At 49.2% G+C, this 26,472-nt stretch overlaps 2 protein-coding genes across 3 annotated transcripts in view; both read right to left on the reverse strand.

The window, feature by feature from the left end:
* Positions 1-676: 676 nt before the first annotated feature.
* GIMAP8 (GTPase, IMAP family member 8) lies at positions 677-19,434 on the reverse strand. 2 transcript variants are annotated; one of them, XM_072777025.1, is made up of 5 exons: positions 19,278-19,434; positions 11,671-12,331; positions 7,587-7,632; positions 4,870-5,496; positions 677-2,929 (listed from the first exon to the last, which is right to left on the reverse strand). In XM_072777025.1, the coding sequence occupies exons 1-5, from the start codon at positions 19,310-19,312 to the stop codon at positions 2,247-2,249; spliced, it is 2,052 nt and encodes a 683-aa protein (XP_072633126.1). In that variant the 5' UTR covers positions 19,313-19,434; the 3' UTR covers positions 677-2,246. The 2 variants fall into 2 exon arrangements, with proteins under 2 accessions (XP_072633126.1, XP_072633125.1); XM_072777024.1 differs by having other exon boundaries at positions 11,671-12,334; positions 19,278-19,426.
* Positions 19,435-24,769: 5,335 nt separating this feature from the next.
* The window catches only part of LOC140605073 (uncharacterized), a 28,730-nt gene continuing 27,027 nt past the window's right edge, over positions 24,770-26,472 (reverse strand). Inside the window, exons 2-3 of the mRNA XM_072777061.1 lie at positions 25,132-25,343; positions 24,770-25,023 (exon numbers count right to left, since the gene is read on the reverse strand). The gene's annotated coding sequence lies outside the window, so the exon portion shown is untranslated. The remainder of the gene's footprint in view (positions 25,024-25,131; positions 25,344-26,472) is intronic.

Here is a 26,472-nt window from a genome sequence, read left to right on the forward strand (position 1 = left end):
TTCCTTTGGCAAGTGTCAGATCTGCATTGCAGTGTGAAAGTTCTCTCAGCCCAATTCTGCTATTTCTTTAGTCTTTAAACAGCCACTGCTAAAAATAAAATAAATAAAATAAAATAAAATAAAATAAAATAAAAAACAGCCACTACTTTATCCCCTGCCCCCAGGAAATCTCTTGCACCCCTAACTCCCAGTGCATGCCTCTCCGAGGAACAGACGTGGTAGTATTATCACACCCCTCAAGCATGGTCCTACAGGAAAGTGGAGATGGACGTTAGGTCCTACCTGGGAAAAGATGCCATGTTGCTTAGCCCACACATCCCCCATCTTGTGCAGCTCCCAATGCCACCTGCTCCACCACGGGTAGCGCACTGGGCTTTGTGCCTGCCTTCAAACAGAAGGGAAGCTCTCGGAAGAGGCACAAAATGCCTTCTAGACTTCATTCCTCCCCTGCTCCCAGTTCTAATTTATTTGTCCTTGCTGTAGTGAAATGCCCAGAGTGGGAGATTCCTGGGCTGGCAGAGGCCCTAGTAAGAAAATGGCTGTCACCCACTCTGAAGGTCTTCATGGACCAAAGCTGCAAAAACCTCACCAGAGTCAAAGTGTCTAAACACCTGCATTGCCTCTCCGTGGAGGCGTGCTCCTCCCCCACGCCAGAAAAACAGAAATCAGGAGGATGTGAATTTATAAAATAATTCACCTTTATTATTTCACTCAACTTGAATATATGTATACACACATGTTCCAGAATCTGTCATATTTAGAGTTACATAGAGTACAACACAATTAATGGGGACAGTCTGTGCTCTGATAAATGGGTTAAACTTGAAGGCAACTGATACTTTCAAAAAACAAAAGCGGATGAAATAGATCCTGTCCTCAACACATACATGAAATGGTTAATGTTGAGAGCATCCAACCACACCTACCTGGGAGAAGACCCCATAGTTCTCATCTCATCTATGGCCTGCACCAGGCAGCCCTCAACATAATCTGCTCAGCCAATGCAGAGCACCACCAGCCTGGAACCAAAAAGTGACCGGAAGTGCAGAGGCCACACACCTCCGAGGCTGGAGCGTGGATGTCACACCGGCCTCAGAATGCCTCCCCCTAGACTTCCTGATGTGAGATACAGTGTGCTCCTACGGGGTTCAAGACATTATCACTTGAGTTCTCTGAGCTTTACCCTAATTCCTAACCCTCGGGGATGAAAAAAAGAGGAATGTGCAAAGGAGTCTTGAATGAACTTTTCTAGAGGCAACCTAGAATTCTACCTAGAATGCTGGAACTTGGCGAGATTGTCTAATCTCAACAACTTGACCGTGTCTAGGAATTTTGTTCTCTATTTCAGCGCAATGGTTAGCAATAAAATATTTTGAAACCGCCCAGACTCGTGTTCCTTTCCTAAGGGACGAGGAAGCGGAGTAGACTGGGTCCCACTTTCCATTCAGGTTGGAATGAAGACAACACTGACGAATATCCACCACCCACCCCACCCCACCCCACCCCCATGAGGAAAGGACCGTTCTAGGTCTGAGTCCTGCCCCAGGGGGTAACAAGGTACCTCAGGGCGCCAGCAGGCCTAGCCCCCTAGAGGCCCACACGAGTCCTGCTTCTCCACTTTCCCATGCCAGGCGTTGGCTGGACATTGCTCGCTGCTCCCCTCTCCTGTATCTGGATCCCCCGGTCCTTCCTTGTGTATTTCTCCCTATTTCACCCTAGGCTGGCCTTGGCCTCGGTCACAGTGTGTGTCCTGACTCCAATCTATGTACACGGGTGACGTGATTCATGTGACTTAATTCTGATCCTCAAAGCCATGCAATCTCTGAAGCCTCTTTCTAGATTTCCCCGCCTCGCCTCATTTCTTCTTTCTCCTTAATGAGCCCGGCCCAGGGATCCCTGGGTGGCGCAGCGGTTTGGCGCCTGCCTTTGGCCCAGGGCGTGATCCTGGAGACCCGGGATCGAGTCCCACGTCGGGCTCCCGGTGCATGGAGCCTGCTTCTCCCTCTGCCTGTGTCTCTGCCTCTCTCTCTTTCTCTCTGTGTGACTATCATAAATAAATAAAAATTTAAAAAAAAAATGAGCCCGGCCCAGCCTGAGGATTCATTTACTTACACAGTGCTGGGAGATCTGTAGTGCCTTCCCAGCCCCCAAAGTCAAGGACCTTCCTCCCATCCCACCAGTCCCGCCCCGCCCCGTCCCCAACTGAGGGTGTCTAACTTACAGAGCCTCCCAAGCAAGTCGGGTATCTACAGTAAAATTTCTTTTAAATTCTTTAGTAAATGTTTGGGCTTGTGCTTGTCCTGGCCATTTTTTATGCTTTTGCTAATGTTCTCCCACTTCTGGGGGTACCCATGCCCCCCATGGCTCTCTATCAGCTGATTGGCCATTGTCAGAAGAACTGCTGCCTGGTCTTCCCTGGCTTGGCCAGTTTCTTTGTTATTAAAAGCACAAATTCGCCCCCCACACCTTTTGATTATGTTCTGAAGGGTTCTGTTTTCTGCGTTCTTGATGTAATCTGCAATGTCCACCTCCAGGTCTTCCTTCCGAGTGAACAGCACAATCGTGTACTTCAAAACTTCCTCTCCAAAGATGGTCTCTAATTCCTTCACGGCCCTCTTGTCCTCCTGAGTGAACCAGCCCAGCTGGAACACCAGGACCAGGATCTTGTTCCCTTTACAGCAGGACCAGCAGCGTCTGACTTCCTCCTCTAGCTGGGACGGACCCCCCTCCGCACTGGCCATCAGGCACAGTGAGGGCATGTCCACCACCACGACCTCCTGCTGGCCCCACAGCCTCCTGCTGCTCTGGCACGTCCTGGTGACTGGCTGCGCTCGGAACTGGGAAAGGAAGTCGGGCCTGCCGAGGATGGTGTTGCCCGTGGCGCTCTTCCCAGGGCCGCTCTTCCCCACCAGGACAAGACTCAGGGGCTCTGTCGAAAAGAAAGCAGGAAAGATCTGTGGCCATGGGCTGATGACGTGGGTGCTGCTTTCAAAGTGACGCCAGATGTCACAGCAAAGGATGCTCAGGGAGCATCACGGCCACCCCCTCACCTGGCAGCTCTCGCCCCAAGCACGGTTCCAGGTGTGCGCTCTGTGACCGGAAGTATGACGTGGATAGCCATCTCTGCCCAGTGCTCATCCACGTCCCTATCCCTGAATTTGCTTCCCGCCCTCTGGTAACTTCTCTGACTCCCTGGCACCCTGTGAGTGCCACCGCCTTTATTACCTGTTGCTACTCAGCTGCGTCTAGCCTCCACATCTCATCTCTTGGTCTCCTGTTCCTGCTGCAATGATGACTTCCTGTTGCCAACTAGTGCTAACTGCAGCAAAGTCTCCTTGATGGTTTCAAAAAATTATTCCATAGAATTGACTTTTTATGAAAAAGCAACTGCATAAATCACTGACAGACTACTAGTTCCTTCATTTGGATCACCAAAAATTCATTTCTCATTAAAACCCATTAATCTGAACTGTGCCTTTCAACTGATGAGTTACTATTTCATGGTTATAGTAAAGGACCCACACTCACACTGTTTTGTGTGGCGATGATGGAGAATAGATGTCCCTATAAATGGAATGGCAAAGACAGACACCTCACAATGCGTGTTAGTGGGGGCTCCTTAGGACTTTGCACTTGTATTGTAGTCTCTCTCTTCCACTCTGGCTTTTTTCACCTGTTACCAATATCCATCTTAAAATGAAGATGGAGGAAAGTTCTGTGCTTTCCTGTGCCCTTTCTTCCAGGGAAAATTATTGAATTGCTTATCCTGAACTCACAATCCTATAGTTATGCTTAAAGGATGAAAAATAGATTAATCTTCCAACTCTCTCATATCTGTCACAGATTTCAGGCCCTGCTTCCACACCCTCAGAGGGGATGGTTCTCAAGGACCTCTGTGATCTGCTCTATAAGCCCCATCCCACATTGTGTAGAGGCGTGAACCTTCCATTTCCATCATGGCCACTCCCTCAGCCTCCCTCATGAGTGGCATGCTTAGTCCTCCTTCCTTGCTTCCGATTGCTGGAGGACTCTGCAATGTCTTCCAGCTTTCTGCCAGCCACCCAAACCCTGCCCATTCTCCAAATCCCATTTCAAATTGGGCCTTCTCCACACGGCCTCTCCTAACCTCCCTGCCTGTCCATACTTCTGTAGGAAGCTCCCCAGCACTTGGCCCTCCATGACGGATGTGAAAGGGATCATAAAAAGATACACTCCTTTGAGTCTGTGTTCTTCTCAGATGAGGGCATTTGAAGTGAAGACAAATGGGTGAGTCATGCTGTCCTGGATGAATCTCAGCTCAGGGCAATAGTGCATGTAGCACCGAGTGCGTGGGGCCCTCTGCTAAAGCAGCAGGTGGTGTGGCTGGGATAAGAAACCCACCTAGTGCCACGTGAGGCCTACCTATCATGAGCATTTGGGCTCCCAGTCCTCATCCTCTTTTCTCCAAAATAGCCTCCCCTCTCCAAAGAGAGAAAAGAATCAAGAAATCGAGAGAGAGAGAGAGAGAGTTAGAGTGGGCTTGAGAGAAAGAGAAAAGCAAACCAGAGGTCCAGAACCATCTCATCACCGGTGCTGAGACCTTAGCCCCAGGCAACAGATACACTGCGGAGAAAGTGAGAGATTAGAAAGAGCTAAACTCCTTCCCTCAAGACCTGCACCATCCGGTTGGGAAAGTGGGATAAAGATCAGGAAAGAATTAAAGACTGGGTCTGGACAGTGTGTGTGGAAAGGCACAGAACTTTAGTAACACTAGAGAAAGAGAAAAGTTAGCAGATTGGGTCTCTCCTTTCTATCATCCCTACGCCCTTCTTATATGTTTCATAACTGGTTTCTAAAAGCATCTAGAAAAGGTTTTTAGATGCTGTGTACCTTGCTCTCTGAAAGTGCAGGGCCTGTCCCCGTGCTGCTGCACCAGGCTCACGACTGTTTGCAGGAGCTCCTCTGCCTGGTGCTGCTCCTCTTCTCTTGTCACCCTGTAACTGAAGACGCAGTACCGGTCTTTGCACTTCTTGATGAGCTTGCAGAGAGCTGTACTTCTGCTTTTCAAGAACATCTCTAGATCCTGATCCCCCAGGTCTTCTTTCCTGGTGAAGAGAATGATCAGGTACTCCACGAATTTGTCTCCAAAACTGGCTTGGAGGGTGTCCAGCACCACCTCATCTTTCTTGGAAAAAGAGCCCAGTGGGGTCACCAGCAGGAAGGCGTGGGGGCCCCCAAAGACGTGTCTCCGGAGCTCAGCCTTAATATCCTTTGAAGATGAGATGTCTGGAGTATCAATGATCACAACTCTTCTCTCTCTCCAGATTCTGCTCTCCAACACAAACCTCCGGGTGACTGACTCTTCACTGAATTTGGTCTCGAAGACTCGCTTCCCCAGAAGGCTATTCCCAGCTGCGCTTTTCCCGGCTCCACGCTTCCCCACAAGCAGGACCTTCAGTTCGTGAATCCCAGGGTTGGGCTCATATCCTGTGGCCTGACGCTGCAACTCCCCTCCCCCTGTGGGACAAAAGGGCAGATTCAGAGTCTCTTCTTGCAGCTGAACGCAGAGATGTGGACAGGTTTTATGCTTTCTCATCCTTGCCAGTTTTTCTAGGCAATGCCAGTGTTGCTCTGAGCAGTAGGACTCTAGTCCCGGTCAGAAGCTGCCCATCGTTATAAAACCCACAAAAGGGGCCATGAATAAATGAAGAGATGTGTTAAAAGCTCAAGATTTCCCAGGAACATGAAAATGTTAAATTTGGCCTTTAGTGGTCTTGCTCCTTAGATTTCCTTTCATTTTGCTACCAAAGGTGACTGCCTGGGGTATGAAGTCCATGGGCTAAAGCAGGACAAGGGAGAATCTGAGCTTAAAATGCCCCTTGGGAAAAAAATCAATGAATAAATTTTTTTTAAATGCCCCTTGGTAGCATATTTATGAAATTCTATACTACGCAGAAATTAAAAAAAAAAAAGAATGAATGAACCATTGATACACAACATGCATGGATCTTCAAAACATGTTAAATGAAAGAAGCCAGACACAAAACCACATGCTATCCAGTTCCACTCTGTGAAGTTCAAGAAAGGGCTGAATTAATCTATGTTGCTGGGAGTCTGGATTCAGTTCCCTTTGCGGAGAGGCAGCAGAAACTTGTGAAGTGGTGGAAATGCTCCAGATCTTTATCTACGTGGTGGTCATGTATGTGTAGATAGGTAAAAGGTCACTGAGCTATACACTTAAGATTTGTGTATTTTACTTTATGATAATTGTACCTCAATAAATTACTGTAGAAACCTGTGCACAAAACTGTCTCTGCACACATGCCCTGTCCCCACCACTTCTCCTTGATCCAAGTTCAGCACCAAACCTACACACCGAGCAAATGGCAGAGTCAGCCACTACAGGAAATATTCAGAGTCTGAGGCACCCTGGGTGCTAAGGTGTGGATTGTCCCTGGGCGTCTGAGCCAAAGGTCTGGGAGGTGGAATGAATATGGCCTTTAAAGAAAGAAGCCACTGAAATGCTAGTGACAGCATGTCCTTGTTATGTTGTCTTGGGAAAGTTCCTAATTTCCCCAAAATCACCTCACACAAGTCTGTATCCTATAAAAACTCCCTTCCAATGCCCTCATTCTGAGACACTCCATGACTCCCCATGGCATGCTATTTCCTCATGACCACGAAGAATCATTTGGGGACAGGATAGGGAAGTTCCTGGAGGTCTTGGCTGAAAGGCATCAATAGAATTTTAAACCCCTACTTCTGCCTGAGTTCACATATTTCTGCTAAGTTGCTAAGTTTACTCATCTATAAATGAGAATAATGATAATACCACCCTCTTCAGAGGGCTGTTAAGAGGAATAAATGTATGTGGTTATTATGAGAATTATGTTATATGCTATGAGGATTGAATTATTTATATATTTTTCCACTACATAATATCAATTGCAATTATCATTAAAATTGAGATTATTATTATTATTATCACTATTATTATTATTTGGGGGAGTTCTATGAGAACAGAGATCTCATCTATCTTACTCACTGCTGAATATTTGGTTCTTGCACAGAGCTGGCCCAGAAATAACCTGAAAGTCCTTGGTAAAGGGATGGTTGAATTAGTCATATATGCTCTTACTGTGGACAAAATCACACATGCAAAACAGAACGAGGTGGTCTATAGGTATTGACATGAGCAGCGTGCAGGACGTAGCATTCACAGCAATCATTACACTGACACTGAGCTCCATCACTGAATTCTAAGGATGAGTTTTATCCACAAAGGTGATTTCTGCTTTCCCAGTAGGAGTCAACGTTATATAGTCCTGGATCCAGAGCCAGGAAGACAAGACTGATCTAGAAAGAAGCCATGAAAGGGAAGCCCACCTCCATAACATTTCAGAGAAGGCCAGGGACACCCACACCTTGTCCAGAACCTACTCCCAGGTATTAGGAGTACCCTGGGGGACAGGCTGTGGACAAGAACCTGAGCCAGGCCTTCAGAGTGCATCTTGATTCTCCTTATCTAATTTCCCCACTACATTTTGATGCATGATGCATTCAAAAGAATGTGAATGTGAACTTAACGTTTTTAAGGATCATCTTACCATGTAGCTTATCCTCCTTCTGAGACGCGGCTCCCTTCACACTATCCTAGAAAATAAAGGGGGAAAAAAGAAAAGAAAAGAAAGGGGAAATATTGCACAAAATCTCATCTTTTCACAAAATAAAGAAATGGAGACACAAGTATGTAATCCAGAGGAATCGGCTGATTAGAATGTGGTCAAATCAAGGCCACGGTCATGTTCCTTGTTGGCTTTTGTAGAACTGTCCATAATGATGATTGATCTTGAGACCTCACTGCTGCCACCACAACAGGCTTCCCTGAAGTATGAAGATGGGTCTTATTCTCACTCAGAGGAGCCCCACAAATGCCATCTAATTAAGGCATTGAGACTGAAGCTCTAACTTTCCTTCTCCCCGATCCCCCAGCAGTTCCTTCTAAAGTCTTGCAGGGTTTCTGCTGTTGACATAGAAATCCAGAGGCTTAAGAAGCGCTACTGGACTTCCTGGAGGAAGAAACTAACCCATTGATGTCTGGGATATTCATCTGAAGGACCAGGGAAAGGGAGGAGATTGGAAATGAAGCTCCCACACATCTCCCCACACTGCACCCCGAGTATAGAGACGATGATTCTTCTGACATAAAAACCAGGAAAATTTGGAACTTTCTCCCACCCAGGTGGGCAAACAGAGACAATGGAGGATGGAAAACCAAACACACAATTGGTATTCCCTTTGCCTGCCTGGGGAAGCATTCTCGCTCCCAAAATTTAAAACTGTCATGGACTCAAAAGAGAAGGTAAAAATGATACACAATCCTGATGCACCTGCTACTCTTAGAAGATTCCAATACTTTATTTTAATCCTATTTTTGTTAAATCTCCATGCCAGCCAAGGAAATGTTCCCTCTGCTTTCTTACCTGGCCTTATTCCAAACCGTGGCTACCTCCAACCATCTCTCCCTGGGTCCTCTCCATTCAGCTCTATCAGACTTCTTTCATCCTACCTGGCACAACTCAAACTCTTTCATGTGTTTCAAATGCAAAAGATTGTCCCAATGCAAATGCTTACGATCTAAAAATTAATAATTTTAAATTTTCCAACCCACTGTAAAAGGAGCAGCTGCTAATTAACATACTTCCTTCTATGTTTTTCTAAGTTTATGCAAATATACACAAGCATATATGAACACACAGGGAGACTTGCTAGGCATTTTGTTCTGCAATCTGCTTCATAATATGTCCTGTATAGCTCTGCAAGTCAGTACATATAGATCAACCCCGTTGTTGTTGGGGTTTTTTTTTTGTTTTTTGTTTTTTTTTTAGGAGATGCTGTTTGTTACACAGCATGGACAAGGAATATTCCGTACTAATGTAACAATTCCTTTACTGATAGACCATCAATTTATTTCTGGCTTTCCTATTTCAAAAGATGCCATGATAAATATCTCTATACCTACATCTTTGTACATGTGAATGTTTTATTTCTCTGTAATAGTCCTAAAAGTGGGAACCTTTTTTTTTTTAAAGATTTTATTTATTTATTCATAGAGACACGGGGGGGGGGGGCGGGCAGAGGCACAGGCAGAGGGAGAAGCAGGCTCCACGCAGGGAGCCCGATGTGGGACTTGATCCAGGGTCCCCAGGATCAAACCCTGGGCTGCAGGCGGCGCTAAACCGCCACGCCACCACCGGGGCTGCCCCTAAAAGTGGGAACCTTGCTCAGTCTCTGGGTTGTTAGAGTCCTCAATGTCTCCATGACTTAAGTGAACCTTATCTCCATCCATAATAATACACTAATAACAATAATAATGGCAGCTAATGATCACTGAATGCTTACATCGCCAGTATTTGCAGGTAACTTTTTTTAAATTTTTTTTTAATTTATTTATGATAGTTACACAGAGAGAGAGAGAGAGAGAGAGAGAGAGAGAGAGAGGCAGAGACATAGGCAGAGGGAGAAGCAGGCTCCATGCACCGGGAGCCTGACGTGGGATTCGATCCCGGGTCTCCAGGATTGCGCCCTGGGCCAAAGGCAGGCGCTAAACCGCTGCGCCACCCAGGGATCCCTATTTGCAGGTAACTTATAGGCATTTATTTCATTTAGTCCTCACAGAATTCTCTGAGATACGTATTATTATCTCTGTTTTACAGAAGACAAAAAGAAGATCCTGTGTCAACAAAATGGATATGATGTCCATCCCTCAGGGAGGCAACCACTGCAAGTATATTCACAGCAATCACTTGACCCGCTGGTGGCCATGTGAGGAGTGCCATTGATAGAAGGAGGGTGTGGGGGGAAGGCCCTGAGGAAGTAAGCTCACGCTGAGGCAGATGGCTACCCCCGGTATGGGCTAAGATGGAGAGGGAAGGTGTCTAGGTGGACAAAATCACAGGGTGGAAGCTCTAGAGTGGACATGAACGTAAGTCAAGGATCAAAGGAAAGGCCAGTGAGACCAATGCATAAAGAGCAAGTTAGAGGCTGAGGAACCAGCTCAGGACAGTGATTCTGAACTTAATCTAAAGATCAGCGGACAGTACTGCAGCATTTTAAACAAGAGGGTGTTGTGTTCAGGGTATACTGCAGAGAGCTCACTCTGTGCCCCAGATCCTCTCTGCTGACATCCCTGTTGCAAACAGCCTTCAAGAGAAAGAGAGAGACAGGTGGTTATAAAGGAGAGAGAGGGAGGTCAGACTCAGGAGACCAGAGAGCAACAAGTTCTCTTGAGCCTCACAGTCCTCATCCACAGAACATCAGTACGCAGAGCACTTGCAATGACTCCATCCGTTCATGTTCTGGGCCTTAGCAGATGCTCAATAAAGTGTTGCTTCCTTCTCATTTCCATCCTGTTTGGGCTTAAAGCTCATCAGTTCTCAAGAATTGCACTCTGACAAAAACCACCCCCATGCTGGATATTTGCTTGCTTTATATCCGCTGGCACTTGCATTAAGAATCCTCTCTACCAACACTGACTTACCTACCCTGAGTCAGGAACTGATTTGTGTCTTTTGCATGAGTCACTCGACCCGAAGTGTAAGCTCCTCAAAGGCAAAAGCCTGAATTTTTGTATCTCCCTTAGCTACAAATACACTTCCCATTCAAGTTTAGAAGTTAAATAAAATATCACTCTGGCAATTGTGCAGGAAATGGATTGAGGGGTAAGCCACAAGAATGAATGAGGGGAAGGGTGTGTATAAAACAGGACAGGCAAGAACAGAGGTTGGCTTGGACTGGACGGTGCAGGGAGGCATGCAGATGGAGAGAAGTGGGTGGGAGCCAGGCACAGTGACCACACAAGACTTGATGACTTGGCCATCAGTGGCCAGCCAGTAGCCGTAGCAGAGCTAACCTCTGGGCTTAGGTTTGAAGAGCATGATGAGCAGCACGACCATTTACCCACTTGAGAGGAATACAGAAGTCTTAACAGATTTCAGAGGGAAAACCAAAAGTTTGGAAGTGTGAAGCCTGAGATCCTATATGAGAGCTGAGTGGAGATGTCAAATGGATAAGGGAGCAGGATTCAGAGGAAAGGCCTGGACTGATTAATCTGGAAACAGTTAGCGATTGACAGGGTATAAAGCTGGAGGTGGAGAAATGAGGACAGTCTAGAAGTATGCCCTGAAGATGCCAACTTTTAGAGGCCATGTGAGGAGAGCTCAGGAATCTCTGGAGTAGCCAGAAAGGGCAGGAGGAAGAAAAACAAAAAGAGCATAGTTGGATTGAAGTCAAGGGAAGAGAGGGTCCATCTGTGTATCCAATATTGTGAGGGATAAAGTTAGGTAAGGACTTAAATGTATCCATTTAATTTGCTAATAATGTCCAGTCCAAAATGCAAAGGGTAATACTTAAGGCACCCTATGGTCTGGTGCCTCATCTTTCTAGATGATGGATGAATAGCTCCTTAAACAAAGTCAATGGCCCATCACACAAGGTGACACCTCACTTACCTGTGCCCAACATCCGTCCGTGAGCTCTAGCCACAGAGATCCTTGCAGACCTTAAGAATTTCTTTTTTTAAAAAAGATTTTATGTATTTATACATGAGAGACAGAGACATAGAGGGAGACACAGGCTCCCTGTGGGGAGGGACCCCAGGAATTTAGGAACCCAACCTTAAGAATTTCTTACCAGGAATCCACCACCTTGGTTTCTGAACTTCATGATATAGGGTCCTCCATTTTCACCCACCAGACGCTGCACCATGCCGAGGAGCTCCCTCACCTGGCCGACCCGCTCCTCCTCGCTCCCCTTGTTGTTCAGAGCACAGTATCGGCCTCCACAGTTTTCAACCAACTCCCTGAGGGAATCTAACCCTTCGATGTAATCTTGCACTGAGTCTCCCTCCAAATCATCCTTCCGAGTGAAGACAACAATCATGTACCTCCTGGCTTCGGCTCCAAACACCTCCTGGACGCCACAGACCACCTCTTTGTCCTCCAGCTCATAACAGCCGATGGCAATGACCAGCAGCAGGACGTGCAGGCTGGGCGCACAGAGCTCCAGGCAGCGCTCAATGTTGCGTTGCTTGTCTTCGGCCGGAGACATTGAGGAGAAAAGGTAGGGGGTGTCGATGACCACGAGTGTCCCCTCTCCTGTGGCCCTACTCTCTCTCTGGCACACTTTCGTCACCATCTGGTTACTAAATTTGGACACAAACATGGATCTGCCCAGAATAGTGTTTCCAGTGGCACTTTTTCCTACACCACTTCTCCCTAAGAGGAGAAGCCTCAGTTCTGGCCTGGAGCAGCCTGGTTCTGGCTCCCTCTCCTGACCCAGGCTCTCGTCGGTTCTGCTGGGACAGAAAAGCAACACATCAATGTTCAACTCATGCAAGAATCAACAGAGGCTCGGCAGGAAAATGCATTCTCTTTTATAGATTTTCCCCCAAGGATTTGGGCTACTGGCGTCAACTCAGTGTAGATGGGGATAAGAGACCCTGTGTCCCACGATCCTTTCTGTGCTCTTGTCCCTGGAATAAATCTATATTAGTAAGATGTCACACACTATTGGTTGGCTAAACACCAATCCCCTTCTCTACATTCATCATCCACTATACACGCTAGGGGAAATGTAGACACTACGAGAGACCGAACAATGAATGACCCTTACCGAGATGTCCATGTGCTAATCCCTGTAATCTGGGACTACGTTACCTTACACAGTAAACGGGTCCAGGTGGACCCAACATAATCATAAGAGGTCCTTCTAAGACGAAGGCAGGAAAGTCAGGGTAAGAAAAAGGAGATGTGAGGACACAAGCAGAGGTCAGAGAGTGAGACAGATTTGAAAACACTACACTGTTGGCTTTGAAAATGCAATAAGGAGCCACGACCCAAGGGGAATTCAGGCAGCTTCTGGAAGCTAGAAAAGGCAAGGAAACAGATTCTCCTACATAGCCTCCAGAAGGATCCTGCCCAGCACCCTGATTTTAGGACTTCTGACCTCCAGAACTATAAAATAGTAATTAGGTGGGGTTTTAGCAACTAAGTGTGTGGCAATGTGTTACAGCAGCGACCTAAACTAGTACACTCTCTCTCCCGGCTTCCTTTCAACCAGAGGTGGCCATGTGACCCAGCTCTGCCTAATGACAATTGAGGGAACATTTGCTTGGCCCTTCTTCTTTATTTGGAATTTAAATGTGGTAACTGGTATGTGTGTGTGGGGGGGGGGGGGGTGTCTGGGTGACTCAGTTGGTAAAGCATCTGCCTTTGGCTCAGGTCATGATCTTAGGGTCCTGGGATCGAGCCCCACGTCAGGCTACCTGCTCAGCAAGGAATCTGTTTCTCCCTCCCTCTCTCTCTCCCTCTGTGCACTCTCTTTCTCTCTCCCGATCTCTCTCAAATAAATAAATAAATAAATAAATAAATAAATAAATAAATAAAATCCTTTTCTTAAAGATTTTATTTATTTTTTCATGAGAGACACAGAGAGAGAGGCAGAGACACAGGCAGAGGGAGAAGCAGGCTCCACGCAGGGAGTCCGATATGGGACTTGATCCAGGGACTCCAGGATCACACCCTGAGCCAAAGGCAGGCGCCAAACCCCTGAGCCACCCAGGGATCCCCAATAAAATCTTTTTAAAAAATAAATGTAAGTATGGTATCTGGAACAGCAGCAGATATCACCAAGGCAATGAGGTAACCAATAAGAGAACCAAAGGCCATCGTCCACCATCATGCTAAAGGACCACAGAGCAGAGAGAAGAATCTCTGGTGAAATCACCGAGCTGCCGAAACATCCCTGCGATCACTTTCTTGTTAAGAAAGCAGCTGGTATTCTAACGAGTCAGCTGCTGCTGCTCCAAGTGTGGTTCGCAGATTAGTGATATTGCCAATAATTGAGGTCGCGTTAGAAATGCAGACTCTCGAGCTCCGCCCAGACTTCCCGAACAAGAATGTGTAATTGGACAAGTTCCGGGTGATTCTCATGACCATTCAAGCTTGAGGAGCACCAGAGTAAGCCACCATCAGTTCAGGGTTGGCCTTCCCAACTGAACCCGGACCCACTTGAAGGGCCAAGTTTCCCAGCGCCACATCTTTCCAAATGATTCTTTCAGGTCCCAGGTGCCCGAATTCCCACGAGTCTCATTCCTGGGTTGCCTGTTTTGTCCATGAGATGCTCACGTAATCTTTTCCCGAACCAGAAAACCTTATTTCCTGAAACCCAAGTGACTTAGTTTGACTCTCCTTAAAATATAACTGTAAGGGGCAGCCCCCGTGGCTCAGCAGTTTAATGCCACCTTCAGCCCGGGGTGTGATCCTGGAGACCCCGGATCGAGTCCTATGTTGGGCCCCCTGAATGGCGCCTGCTTCTCCCTCTACCTGTGTCTCTGCCTCTCTCTCTCTCTCTGTCATGAATAAATAAATAATCTTTAAAAAAATCTTCATTAAAAAAATATATATATAACTGTAAGTCCTCATTATGTGATCGAGCAGGTAGGTCTCAACACCTTGCTTTGGTTCAAAATCGTCACACTACTCTTGGCTTCTTAATCCTCTGTAGGACTTTGAAAATCAGTTGTCTTCGTTTTTGGGACCTCCCATTGAAATCTAGAATGCCACTGCACTGAATATGTAGCTCAGTTTTAGAAGAACTGGCGTCTTCAATAGTGTTGATGCTCCCTTCACTCTTTTTGTGGGTCAGCTTTAAACATGTTTAAACAGGATGGGCAATTATTTCTTTCTGACCCATAAACTAGGAGAAGTGACTATCAAATTTAAAACTGTATTGGGAGACACTTGCTGTCTTTTCATTGGTTCCTAATATTATTACTGTCTGGCTGGAGAGTGTCTGTATAAAATATTTGTTGCTGGTTGAAATTTACTTTTTAGCCCAATAAAATTTTTGTCAATGGTTAACATGGGCTTAAAAAGAATGTGTAAGGCGCCTAGGTAGCCCAGTTGGTTAAATGTCTGCTTTGACTCAGGTCATGACCCTGGGGTCCTGGGATCGAGTTCCATATCAGGCTCCCTGCTCAGTGGGGACCCTGCTTCTCCCTCTCCCTCTGACTGCTGCTCCCCCTGCTTGTGCTCACTTGCTCTCTCTCTCCCTGTCAAATAAATAAAATAAAATCTTAAAAAGGAATGTGTAGCCTGCAATTGGGGGTGCCTTTCCCAGTCAGGGACCCCCCACTTCAGCTCTGCCACCTAAGCTCCAGTTATCCAGAAGCTCCAGCATGTCCTGGCCTGCACCACCCTCCTGTCTAACTGGAAATTCCTCCCCATTCTTCACCCATTTAGCTGAAGTGTCGTCTCCACATCAAGCCTTTTGTGGTTTTTCCAGGTTGAAGCAATCATGAGCTCTTTCCTGGACTTCTGTAATAACACTGTCACTGGTCCCCCTGCTTCGTCCCTTCTAGAGTGTATTGCCCATCAACAGCCAGTGTGATCCTAACCAAGAGAGGGATACTGTCCCTCATCAGTTCAAAATCCCCCAAGGGCTTCCCACTGATTGAAAGTAACAGGTAAAGCCTTTTGCCATGCCCGACAAGACCCTACCCAATCTGGGCTCTAGCTGCCTCTCCTATCTCATCCCCCTTGCTTTGTCTGCTGTAGCCACACCAGGCTCCCTGTTGTTCCCCATTCAACCTTGGGGCTTGGTGCTGGTTGTTCTCAAACTAGAACATTCTTCCCCCAGACTCGTGTGAGGCAGATTCGCTTCCTTTAGGTCTTTACCGAATTGTCCCTGTGGTACAGAAGGCCTTCTGCAGTCATCCTATAATTAAGAGCAACAGGCTCACCTGCACCCCACCAATACTCCGGGTCCCCCCCACCCTGTTCTATTTTTATCCCCAGCAACCACTACCACCACCACCTTTCACATTGTGCACTGACTTATTGACTTGCTTCTCACTTTCTTTTTTGTCTTCCCACCCCTGAAAGCGAAGTGTTGGGAGAAGGAGGACTTGCCCTGTTTCGCACAGCACCACATCTACAGCTTAGGAAGGCATTGGATGAGGACAGCAGTCAAAGGAAGTGAAGAGTGGAGCCCTGGGAGCCCTGGGGGCTGTGAGAAGCCCCGCTGCAAGGAATGTCAGAGGACAGGAGAGGCAGTGCACAGACTCCTCCTCCCAAAAGCCTCACCATGAAAAAAAAAATGCAGGGTAGTCAGGAGTGAGGTAGGGAGAAGCTTATGGGGCACAGGTGGAGGCCTGGGCTGTTCTTTCCATCTGTGTCTCTGGCTCTTCGCAGGTGCAGGAGGTGAAGCCACATCGCCTGGAACATACACCCCAGAGCTGTCACACCAGAGAAAAAGAGACTTCTTGGAAGCTGATGTCCAGTCACTGTTGGGACACTTCTAAGAGGACCTTTGTCCCCCAACATACCCATGAATGAAGAGACCCTCTCCCTAACTCTCCATCCCCTCAGTCTCCTCTCTTTTCCCCAGGACGCTGTTACTGTCTGGTACGATTTACTTTTATTTTCTCTCTTCTGCTCTTAGTATGAAACTCCTTAAGAGCAGAGACCATGCCTGTGTCCCTAAGCCCTGATATCGTGCCTGGCGTGTAGCATACGCTCCTAAGTGGTGTGAAATGATCATGGGGAAGGGAGGTGAGGAAAAGAAGAAAAAGGTTTTTAGAAATGAAGAGGGACGGCCCCCGGGGTGACTCAGTTGGTGAAGCGTCTGCCTTTGGCTCAGGTCATGATCTTAGAGTAGCCCAGCATTCAGCTCCCTGCTCAGTGGGGAGCCTGCTTTTCCCTCTCCCTCTGCCTCTCCTCCTTGCTTGTCCACTATCTCTCCCTCTGTCAAATACATAAAATCTGTACAAAAAAAGAAAGAAGGAAGGAAGGGAGAGATTGAAGTAATGTCACTTTGAAAATAATAAAAGTGGAGGGGGCAAGATGGCAGAAGAGTAGGGTCCCCAAGTCACCTGTCCCCACCAACTTACCTAGATAACTTTCAAATCATCCTGAAAACCTACGAATTCGGCTTGAGATTTAAAGAGAGAACAGTTGGAATGCTACAGTGAGATGAGTTTGCACCTCTATCAAGGTAGGAAGATGGGAAAAAAATAAAGAAGCTGGGATGTCCTCAGGCTGCCAGGGGCACCAACAGAGGACCTGCGCCCCAGGGAAATCACCCCACACCCCGCGGCCGAGCTCCCTAAAGGGCCGCAGCGAGCGCACACGGCTGGACCCAGGAGCAGCTCGGAGGGGCTCAGGCGGAGGCTCCGCGTGGAGGGGGCTGCGCGGCCAGAGCACGATCCCAGTAGCGCAGGCCCGGAGCCCAGGGTGCTGGGGGACACGGCCCAGGATCTGGCGCTCCCCCCGGGACAGGCAGAGGCTGGGAGGACACAGGGCAGCAAGGACGCCCCGAGCTGGGCAGATCAGCGCCCCCCTCCCCCGCCCCCGGAGCATCCAGGCCCCTGCAGACTGGGAGCTGACTCCAGGGCTGGAGAGCTGGCCACCGCCACTGTGGTTGTTCCTTCTGGGGCCTCACAGGATAAACAACCCCCACTGAGCCTCACAGTGGCTTCACGGGATAAACAGGATAAACAACTCCCACTGAGCCCTGCACCAGGCAGGGGGCTGAGCAGCTCCCCCAGGTGCTCACACCTGAGAATCAGCACAGCAGGCCCCTCCCCCAGAAGACCACCTAGAGGGACAGGGGAAAAGCAAGTTATTGACCAAGCAGCACTGGAAAGTTCCAGGGGAAGTCGAGGGATTTACGGTATACGCAATCAGAGGATACTCCCCCTTGTTTTTTGTTTGCTTCCCCCCCCCCTTTTTTCTTTTTTTCATCTTTTTTTTTTTTTCTTTTTTCTCTTCTCTTTTTTTCTCCTTTTTCCAGTACAACTTGTTTTTGGCCACTCTGCACTGAGCAAAATGACTAGAAGGAAAAATTCACCTCAAAAGAAAGAATCAGAAACAGTCCTCTCTCCCACAGAGTTACAAAATTTGTATTACAATTCAATGTCAGAAAGCCAATTCGAAGCACTATTATAAAGCTACTGGTGGCTCTAGAAAAAATCATAAAGGATTCAAGAGACTTCATGACTGCAAAATTTACATCTAATCAGGCAGAAATTGAAAATAATAAAAGTGAACTAACTTTATATTGTATCCCATTCAGTGAAGTGGTATGTTTTTTGTGCATTAATTTCTTTTAAATAGAAAAAAAAAAGATACTAGTGGGTGAGCAGCTGAAAGAAGCAGACACCTCCAGCAGATCTGAAGAAGAAAGGAATTTATTTCCCACCTAAGCTCCACTGTTTTACACGATTGCTCACCACAGTGACTAAATTAGTCTGCTGAACTCCTACCTGGGAGGGGGCATATTCAATCAGGACACCCCCACCCCCGCCGTCAGGCTCTTCCCCTTCTCCCTGTGGACAATTGCCAACCTGTGGGATTTTCTCCCCCGCATATAAGAACTCTTTTAAGGGGGCACTTGGATGGCTCAGTTGGTTAGGTCACGCATGTGCCTTTGACTGGGCTGGGCTCGTTGTTGTCCCAGAGCCCCGGAGTCCTGAGATCGAGTCCCCCATGGGGCGCCTGCTCAGCAGGGAGTCTGCTTCTCCCTCTCTCTCTGGACCTCCCTGCTTGTGCTCTTTCTCTTTTTCATTTAAGTTTAAAAGAAAAAAAAAAAAAACACTTTTAAGGATAAAAAGGAGCCCCAAACCCCCCTCCCTCCCTCTCTCCTTTATCCACATCCCCTCTGGGCACCCCCCAGACGGCTCTGGAGACCCCAGCAGGTTAACAAAGAGGGAAAAGTTCTCTCCAGAACTCTCCTGAAACTCTCCAGCAGCCTGCACTTCTCAGGATCTAGCCCAAGGGTACGTGGCTTCTGTTATCCAAGCGAAGCTCCGATGGTGTGGAGGTCTGTCCCACATCAAGAGGCAGTTCACCCCACAAAAAATATGGCCAGGGAAGCTTCCAGAACCCAGCCTGGGGAGGACTCAGCCCCAACGCAGCAGGTCAGTCAACAGGAGGAGGAGAAAGAGTTCAAAGGTGAGAAGCCCGGGAGGTTTAAGTGTAGGTAAAATCAGAGTCTTGCTTTGGACAACCACTGGCGCCTTCAGTGCTCAGCTGACGGGACCCAAGAGTGCACGGGGTGGAAAACACTAGAAAAGTGAACGTGGAAGAGCGGCGTCCGAGCTGCCAGCTTTGCAGGCGGCTGGGCAGCCTCCCGCCCTCTCCCTCACGCCCTGACCCAAGCCCCCCCCGCCCCTCTACCTCCCCCCCCTCCCAGGGCAGCCACTGCTGCGACCAGGACCCGCGCCGGCGCGCACGCACCTGGGTTCGGTCCCCGGGCGCGTCGCAGGCTCCATGGCTCTGGGGAAGCCGCTGAGGTCCCCGCGGGCGGCGGGAGGAGCAAGCAGGGGCGGGCGGGGCGCCGCCGGACCGGGATCTTTCTGACAAACTGCTTTCTAGCAGGAAGAGGTTTCTAGAAACGGGAAGCGCACCTAGGCCGTCGGCGGGGGGTGGGGGGCGTGCAGTTCGCTCGGGGCCGGGTCACCGGGTGAAGACGCCGGGCGGTCGGGGTCAGCGGGGGCGGGGGTGGGGGCCCGGCTCGGCCCCCGCGCGGTCGCAGCCCGAAGGGCAGGGGTGGGGACGCGATCGCCGACCGCCGAGGAGGAGGCTGGGGCTGGGGCTGCGGCGCCGCGGGGGCTGGGGCCCAGGACCAGCTTCGGGAGGGTCCTCGACAGGGTTATTGTGCGGGGGAGGGGGGGCCGCCCCCGGGAAGGACGCCGCGGAGCCTGCAGAGGCCGAGCCGGCCAGTGGCCTGTGCGGGGACGGCGCCCGGCAAAGGCAGGTGGTCCTTCAGGGTGACCTCCGCCACCCCTCCCCAAGTCCGCCGAAGCCGGGAAGGCCTGTGTCCCTTCTCCCACCCGCAGCCCCCAGCAACGCCTCACGCCCTTCCAGGGGGACCCTCCAACCTCGCCGCAGAACGCGCTGCCTCCCAGGCCATCAGGTCCTTTCTAGGGCAAGTTAAGACCTTTGAAATGCTAGAGCTTTCCGGTAGCTTATAAACGAAGCCCTTCCGAAAGCTTTCTACGGCAGAAGGCAGCCCAACACTGGGAAAGACTTACTTTGTTATGGGTTTGTTTGTTTGTTTAAGATTTATTCATTCATTCATTCATTCATTCAGAGAGAGAGAGGCAGAGACACAGGCAGAGGGAGAAGCAGGCTCCACGCAGGAAGCCCGACGCGGGACTCGATCCCGAGTCTCCAGGATCCACACCTCAAGCTGCAGGCGGCGCTAAACCGCTGCGCCACCGGGGCTGCCCTTGTTATGGTTTTTAAAAGGCAACACGCATTACATAAATTTACCGTCTTGGCCATATTTTTTTTTAATATCCATGGGTTCTTTATTTTTTTTAAAGATTTTATTTATTTATTCATGATAGTCACAGAGAGAGAAAGAGAGATAGAGAGAGAGAGAGGCAGAGACACAGGCAGAGGGAGAAGCAGGCTCCATGCCAGGGGCCCGATGCGGGACCCGGGACTCCAGGATCGCGCCCTGGGCCAAAGGCAGGCGCTAAACCGCTGCGCCACCCAGGGATCCCCGTCTTGGCCATATTTAAGTGCACAGTTCAGGAGCCTCAAATACCTTTGTTGTGCAAAGAGCTCCAGAACTTTCCAGTCCTGCAACAATGAAACTCTGTGCTCATCAGCCCCCTAATTCTGGTCCTCCACCCCCAGCCGGTAGGAACCACCTCTACTTTCTATTTCTGTGATTTTGAGGGCTTCGGATACTTCCTATGGATGGAATCAGACAGTGTTGGCCATTTCGTGACTAGCCTTATTCTCTGAGAGTAGGTCGTGTCCTGGTGGTTCATCCACACACCAGGCTCTGGTACTTCCAGAGACCCAGAGGAAGGAAGGGGGGGCGGGGGGCGGTGACAGGTCTTGAGGGGCTGCTCTATCCCAAGGGATCCACCTCCCCTTGGGCTGGTCTTCACATGCTACCTAATTAGGAAGCCAAAGAAAGCCTGGGGATACTGGCACTGCCACACAGGGCTCGGATCTACACAGGCTACATCTTGCTGAGAAAAGCCTCCCGCGTTCCCCACCCTGTGGATGCCCCCAGTAAGGAGGATCTGTTCTAGAAACAATCTCCACCCTCTTTTGGGTGCTAGATCAATTCACATAAAATCAGTTCACTAAAATAATTAGATGAAAAGCCTTCAATCCCATCCTGTGATCATCCCAACCATGTGGCTCCCAAGAGTGGAGGTCAGTTCAGGGCCAAAGAGTCACAGCCCCAGTGGAATGTCATTTCCCCAAAATAGAGAAAATAGTCCATTGAGTTCAGAAAAAGCTCTCTTGTTCTAAAGTATGAAGCGTTTGGGGAGCTTTCTGAGTAAAACCCCAGCTTCATGTAACTCCTCATTGATTTAGCAAGTTGATCATACGCTGAGTCGACCATTTTTTTTAAAATGATCTCTCAGCACAAGGGCCTGTGGAAAATCGAATTTTGTGGGGAAGGCTGGTTGGGCGGGGATCTGGGGGAAGGATGGGGGTTCCCTGCCCCCTAGTGGCTGTGTGGCTAATGACAAGGGCAGCAAAAGCGCCTCCCCAGCCCTACTCTCCCTTCTCCCTTCTCCCTTCTCCCTTCTCAGAGGGGGCAATGAGGGAGAGGGCTGGCCTTCTAAGAATCATATAAGCCTGGAAGGCACAAACTGTGCAAATAAGGAGTCGTCTACCGGGCCACGCACCGTATTAGACACAGGGGCTCAGAGACCTGCAGGACAAATCTCCATTCAAGGAGCTCAAATGATGGGAAGAGGGACGGCACCTGTGGTTATAGGCCAATATAACATGTGCTGTCATAGAGATGTGTTCAGGGTGCCATGGGAGCAAAGGGGAAACGCTGTAAACCCTACAAGGCGGAGAAACAACCAGGTGGGGAAACAAACTTATAAACAAAATAAACCGTTCATTTTCTCTGGCAGATACTGTCATGGAAGATATAATAAGACACCGGAGGAAGAATCTGCACACCGGAGCTTCCGCCTACCCTAAGTCCCTACGTCGTGGATATGTGCTTTTTTTCCCCGGCAAAGCACACTCAGGCAGAGAGAGAATGGCAGACCCCGAGGGCGCAGGTGCGTGGGGGTGGGGGTGGGGTCAGGCTGGGGGTAGGAAGACCAGCCAGAAGGTACTGCAATAGTCCAAGCTAGATACATAGGGAAAGAGAAACAGATTGATGATGTATTTAAAAGATGGAAACAACGAAATAATCGCTAAAGAGGCTAATTCAGGGTTGCTCTTACAAGTGTTCAGGGTGCCATATCCAAGGGAGTGCTATCGGCGATATAGACATTTCCTTATTTCAAAACATTGTGTTTTGAAATAAGCTGTTTAACTTCATAGACAAGAATTGTGTGTTTACTACAACTTTGGCAGATGGTAGGGAAGTCTCTTGTGACTAAATTTGTATATTTTGACAGTTTTCTGACGGAATTAAATGTCTTATTCAAACAGAGTCCTTGTTTACTACGGTAATTATTAAGAAATGATATGCTTATTTATAAATGTTTAACTTGAAGAAGAGACACCATTTTCTCATTCATGGAAAGGCCAGGGGTCACCCCAGGCTAATTGGCTGTGGAATGTCTGGGGTCACAGCACTTCTAGAGGCCTTCATGAGACAGAGCTGTGGAAGGCCCCTGTTGGGGGGGGGTGTGAGATGAACACTTTAGTTTGGGGACACTCAGTCTAAGACCATAGAGACAGAGTAGGCAGAGAAGTCCAAAAGGTCATGACTAACCCGTCCTCCCTGTGTTATTCATACCCATACTGGAAACAACTGAAATCAAATAGGATAAAAATGATTCCTTCTTCTCGAAAGCATCCAGAAAGCAACAAAGCAGTAAGGAAACACCAGGCCAGAGCAAGAACCGAAATGCAAGCAGGAAGGTCTTCCCTAGGGCGGGTGTGTGACCCTCTGGGAGGATGAGAACCTCTGCTTTGCAGCCTCCCTGGGAGAGGGGATCAGTGGGAAGCCCAATGGGAAGTGTTAGAGCAAAACTGCCTTGGACTAACTTACCCCACCAGGGAAGACTCTGATAGTGGGCAGGAGAGGCCAGCCCCTGAAGCGCTGGCAGGGGCTGGGAGGATTGGTGGGGGGCATGCAGACCTGCTGGCCGGTTCTCTTCCATTCCTGATCCCTGTCCCAGAGGGGCTCTGAACACTGGCCAGTCCCCCCACACCGCCCCGCCCCACTCGTGTCCCTGCCAGTCATGCCCCGGCTGCCCTAGCCACCTAGCCAGCTACTTCCTAGCTTCTCTCTTCTAACGCTCCCCCCACCTCCCCATCCCCACTCCGTGGATGACCTCTCTTCTTCTTTCTTTTGGAAAACAGAAACGGTCCCAAAGCCCCACTACTACAGCCCCTACCCACTGCCCCGGCCTTGGGCTGTGCCACAGGCGCAGCTTGCCTTCCCTAACCGCGACCCCCCTGTCCAGACCCCGGCCTGAGCCCAGCTCCTCCGAGTGTATATCAGCCTCTATTCTTCACCCTTCTCAAGGACCTGGCTGTGGTGAGTGCCCCTGCCCCGGGCCATCTGTGCCCTCTCTTACTGGACCACTGTGGTCAGCAGGCGACCGTGCAGTTCTCCCAACTGTAAAGAAGAAAATCCCCAAGGTGCCTGGGTGGCCCAGTCGGTGAAGCGTCTGCTTCGGCTCAGGTCATGATCTCAGGGCCCTGGGATGAGTCCCCCATCAGGCTCCCTGCTCAACGGGGAGTCTGCTTCTCCTTCTCCCTCTCCCCAACCCTCCCTACCCCCCACCCCCTGCTTAGAATCTCTGTCTCTCTTTGTCTCTCTCTCACTCTCTGTCAAATAAATAAATACAATTTTTTAAAAAGAAAAGAAATGTCCCTTACCCCACTCTCCCCTCAGGCTACCACCCAATTTCTCTCTCCTTTGCTGCAAATTTTCCCAATATCAGAATCTAGACTCAAGATGTCCTTGGGAAGAGGCAATCTTTCCAGGCTTTTTTTTTTTTCTTCTTTCTTTCATTTTTGTTTAAAGATTTTGTTTTTAAGCCATTTCTACATCCAACGTGGTGCTCGAAGTCACAACCCGGAGCTCAAGGGGCCCAAGCTATACTGACAGGAGAAGCAGTGCGCCCCCAGGCTTTAATCCCCAGGCAAGGGGTGTTGGGGAGGGAGGCCGAGATGTAGAGGGGCAGCCAGTTGCTCCACCTACGCATGATTCTGGGGCCACCTAGCAGGACTTTTTCTACCCCTGTGCAGTACCCCAGGACATTTGCTCCTGCCACCAAGCTGCTGGCTGGAGAAGAAGTAAGCGGGATTTGCAATGAATTTCCTTCTGGTTTACGTCTCCTTGGAGCCTCTGGGCCCGGCCGTGCCCAAGCTGCAGCCATCATCCTCTCTCCGCTCTGGGATTCCCCAAGGGTGCTCTTAACTTTTTTTCTTTTCTTGTATGTTTTTGGTTTAGGGGTTGTCTGAATGTTTTGTTTTGTTTTGTTTTGTTTTGTTTTTCCTGATGCTGCTGCTATTTTGGGTTTTGATTCCTGAAATCTTTGTTTTGCTGTCCCCTCTTCTCCAAAGGAGACTCAGCAGAGGGGGGTGAGCACCAACTCAGCTGGCAGCAAAGGGATTAAAGAGTTGAATTGCTTCTGGAAGTTTCTAGAGAGACACAGGCCAGGCAGAAGGGTCCCAGAGACCAGAATCGACAGTGAAAATAGAAAGTTCTTAAACCCCGAGTGATCGATAATGGTAGCAGAACAGCTTTTAGAAGGTTAATAATGTGTTTATATCAGACTTTTGAAAGGTCAAGGGTAGTTAAAAGCTAGCGAGAATTAAAAAAAAAAAAAAAAGCTAGCGAGAGACCCGATTTTGATGTAAAGAAAACCACCCAAAAGGAGGGAACATGTCAACATAAGGGGAAGGGGAAATCCTGGGAAATTCTGCAGCAGCTTTACAGCTTCCCAGAGCTCCCCGTGAGGAGAGATGGTTTCACACTGGTTCTTCTTCCAGAAGTTTCTCCAAATTCTCCAGATTTGTTCACCTATAAAAAGCAAAGATTTCGGGAGAGAGGAATTAGGGTTTAATAGGCATAGAGTTTCAGCTTTCCAAGGATGGATGGCGGTGAGATGGTTGCACGACATGACCGTACCGTGCAAATTCTGCTGAACGGAAGGGAAGGTCTGGGCCGCGACGTGACCTCCGCAGCATGCTGCTCCTCTGGGAGCCTGGTTCGTTTCCACATCTTCAGAACACTGCTGCCCACGAGAAGAGCTTCCTGCAGCAAGGACGGCATCGCTCCTGCTTCCGACTACATCCCCAGCTCCCGAAACAGTGCCAGCACATATGGGATGGTGCCCACAGCTGTGGACGAACAAAGGAGGGAGCAGGTGAATGAATAAATGAATGAATGAATGAGAAAAACCACACGCTCCTTCATTCCAAGTTTCTTGACATATATCCCAGGAGTTACACATTCCTCCTTAGGTTGTGTGGCTGGAGGAACAGAAATTCGGGCTGCCTTCGGGTGCTAGCCGGGACCACCACCACCCCCTCAGGAGGCCGTAAAGGGGAGGCCTGTGCTCAGCAGCCTGGGGCCCCAGGATTTGGGGGAGATGATCTCCGCCTCTCTGGGCCAGAGTACCTGCCACCGCCCACCCTCCCGGTCAAGGGCAGCTGCAGATGTCCCCTGGGGAACTGCCTTTGTTTAAAGAGTACATGTAGGGGCACCTGGCTGGCTCTGTCATATGAGCCTGTGACTCTTGATCTCAGGATCATGAGTTCAAGCCCTGTGTCAGGTGTGGAGATCACTAAAACAAAACGAAACAAAACAAAACAACTTGAAAAAAAAATAAAGAAAATATGTGTGCCTCTTCCCTAATCGAACCTGAGAATTCCCTCAGAGTCCCTAGATATGACACCCCTCAGTCTGTCCTGAGCTCTTCCCCCACAGGAAGGAAGTGGGGAGCTCAGAGTTTGGTCAGCCAGTAGGGTGACGAGAGTCTGCTGTCACTGGATGGAGGCTCCCCCAAGATAAACATGTCTAGAGGAGCAGACTGTGACAGTGCCAGGGAAAGGACAATGGGTTGCGGACAGGAAAGGGGCTTACTCCTTCTCCTAGGGGACGAAGGTGATCCCACCTGGCTTCATCAGGGATTAATTCCCCACCTTCCAGGATGTGCACCTCTTTCTCTTGTATCTTCTCTCTCTGCACATCCAAGCTCTGCGGGCCCTGCAGGGCACAGCAGCCCTGACACTCAACCCCAGCACCCCACAGTTTGGGAATAAAACAGCAGAGCCATGCTCTGGGTTTCGCTCACAGCCGTGCCATGAGGCCCCCCGGCCCGCTGTACCCAGCACCGAGGTCCTGCCAGGGTCTTGGCACTGAGTGTGTTAAAAACAGGAGTGTCTCCCGAGCAGTAGGCTCCAGCCTGCACACACCTGGACCGGCTTCACCTCCGTTCAGAATAATGTGATTGCTCCAAACAGCCCA

Source organism: Canis lupus, chromosome 15 (assembly GCF_048164855.1).
Source record: "Canis lupus baileyi chromosome 15, mCanLup2.hap1, whole genome shotgun sequence".
NCBI lineage: Eukaryota > Metazoa > Chordata > Mammalia > Carnivora > Canidae > Canis > Canis lupus.

What these genes read in the sequence shown, in the direction of transcription:
- GIMAP8 (XM_072777024.1), bottom strand. Translation starts at nt 19,312, where the DNA reads ATGGAGCCTGCGACGCGCCCGGGGACCGAACCCAG. An exon ending in ACCAAGGTGGTGGATTCCTG is followed by an intron (nt 7,633 to 11,670) that starts GTAAGAAATTCT and finishes TTTATTTTCTAG; the next exon opens with GATAGTGTGAAGGGAGCCGC. An exon ending in GAAGGAGGATAAGCTACATG is followed by an intron (nt 5,497 to 7,586) that starts GTAAGATGATCC and finishes TTTGTCCCACAG; the next exon opens with GGGGAGGGGAGTTGCAGCGT.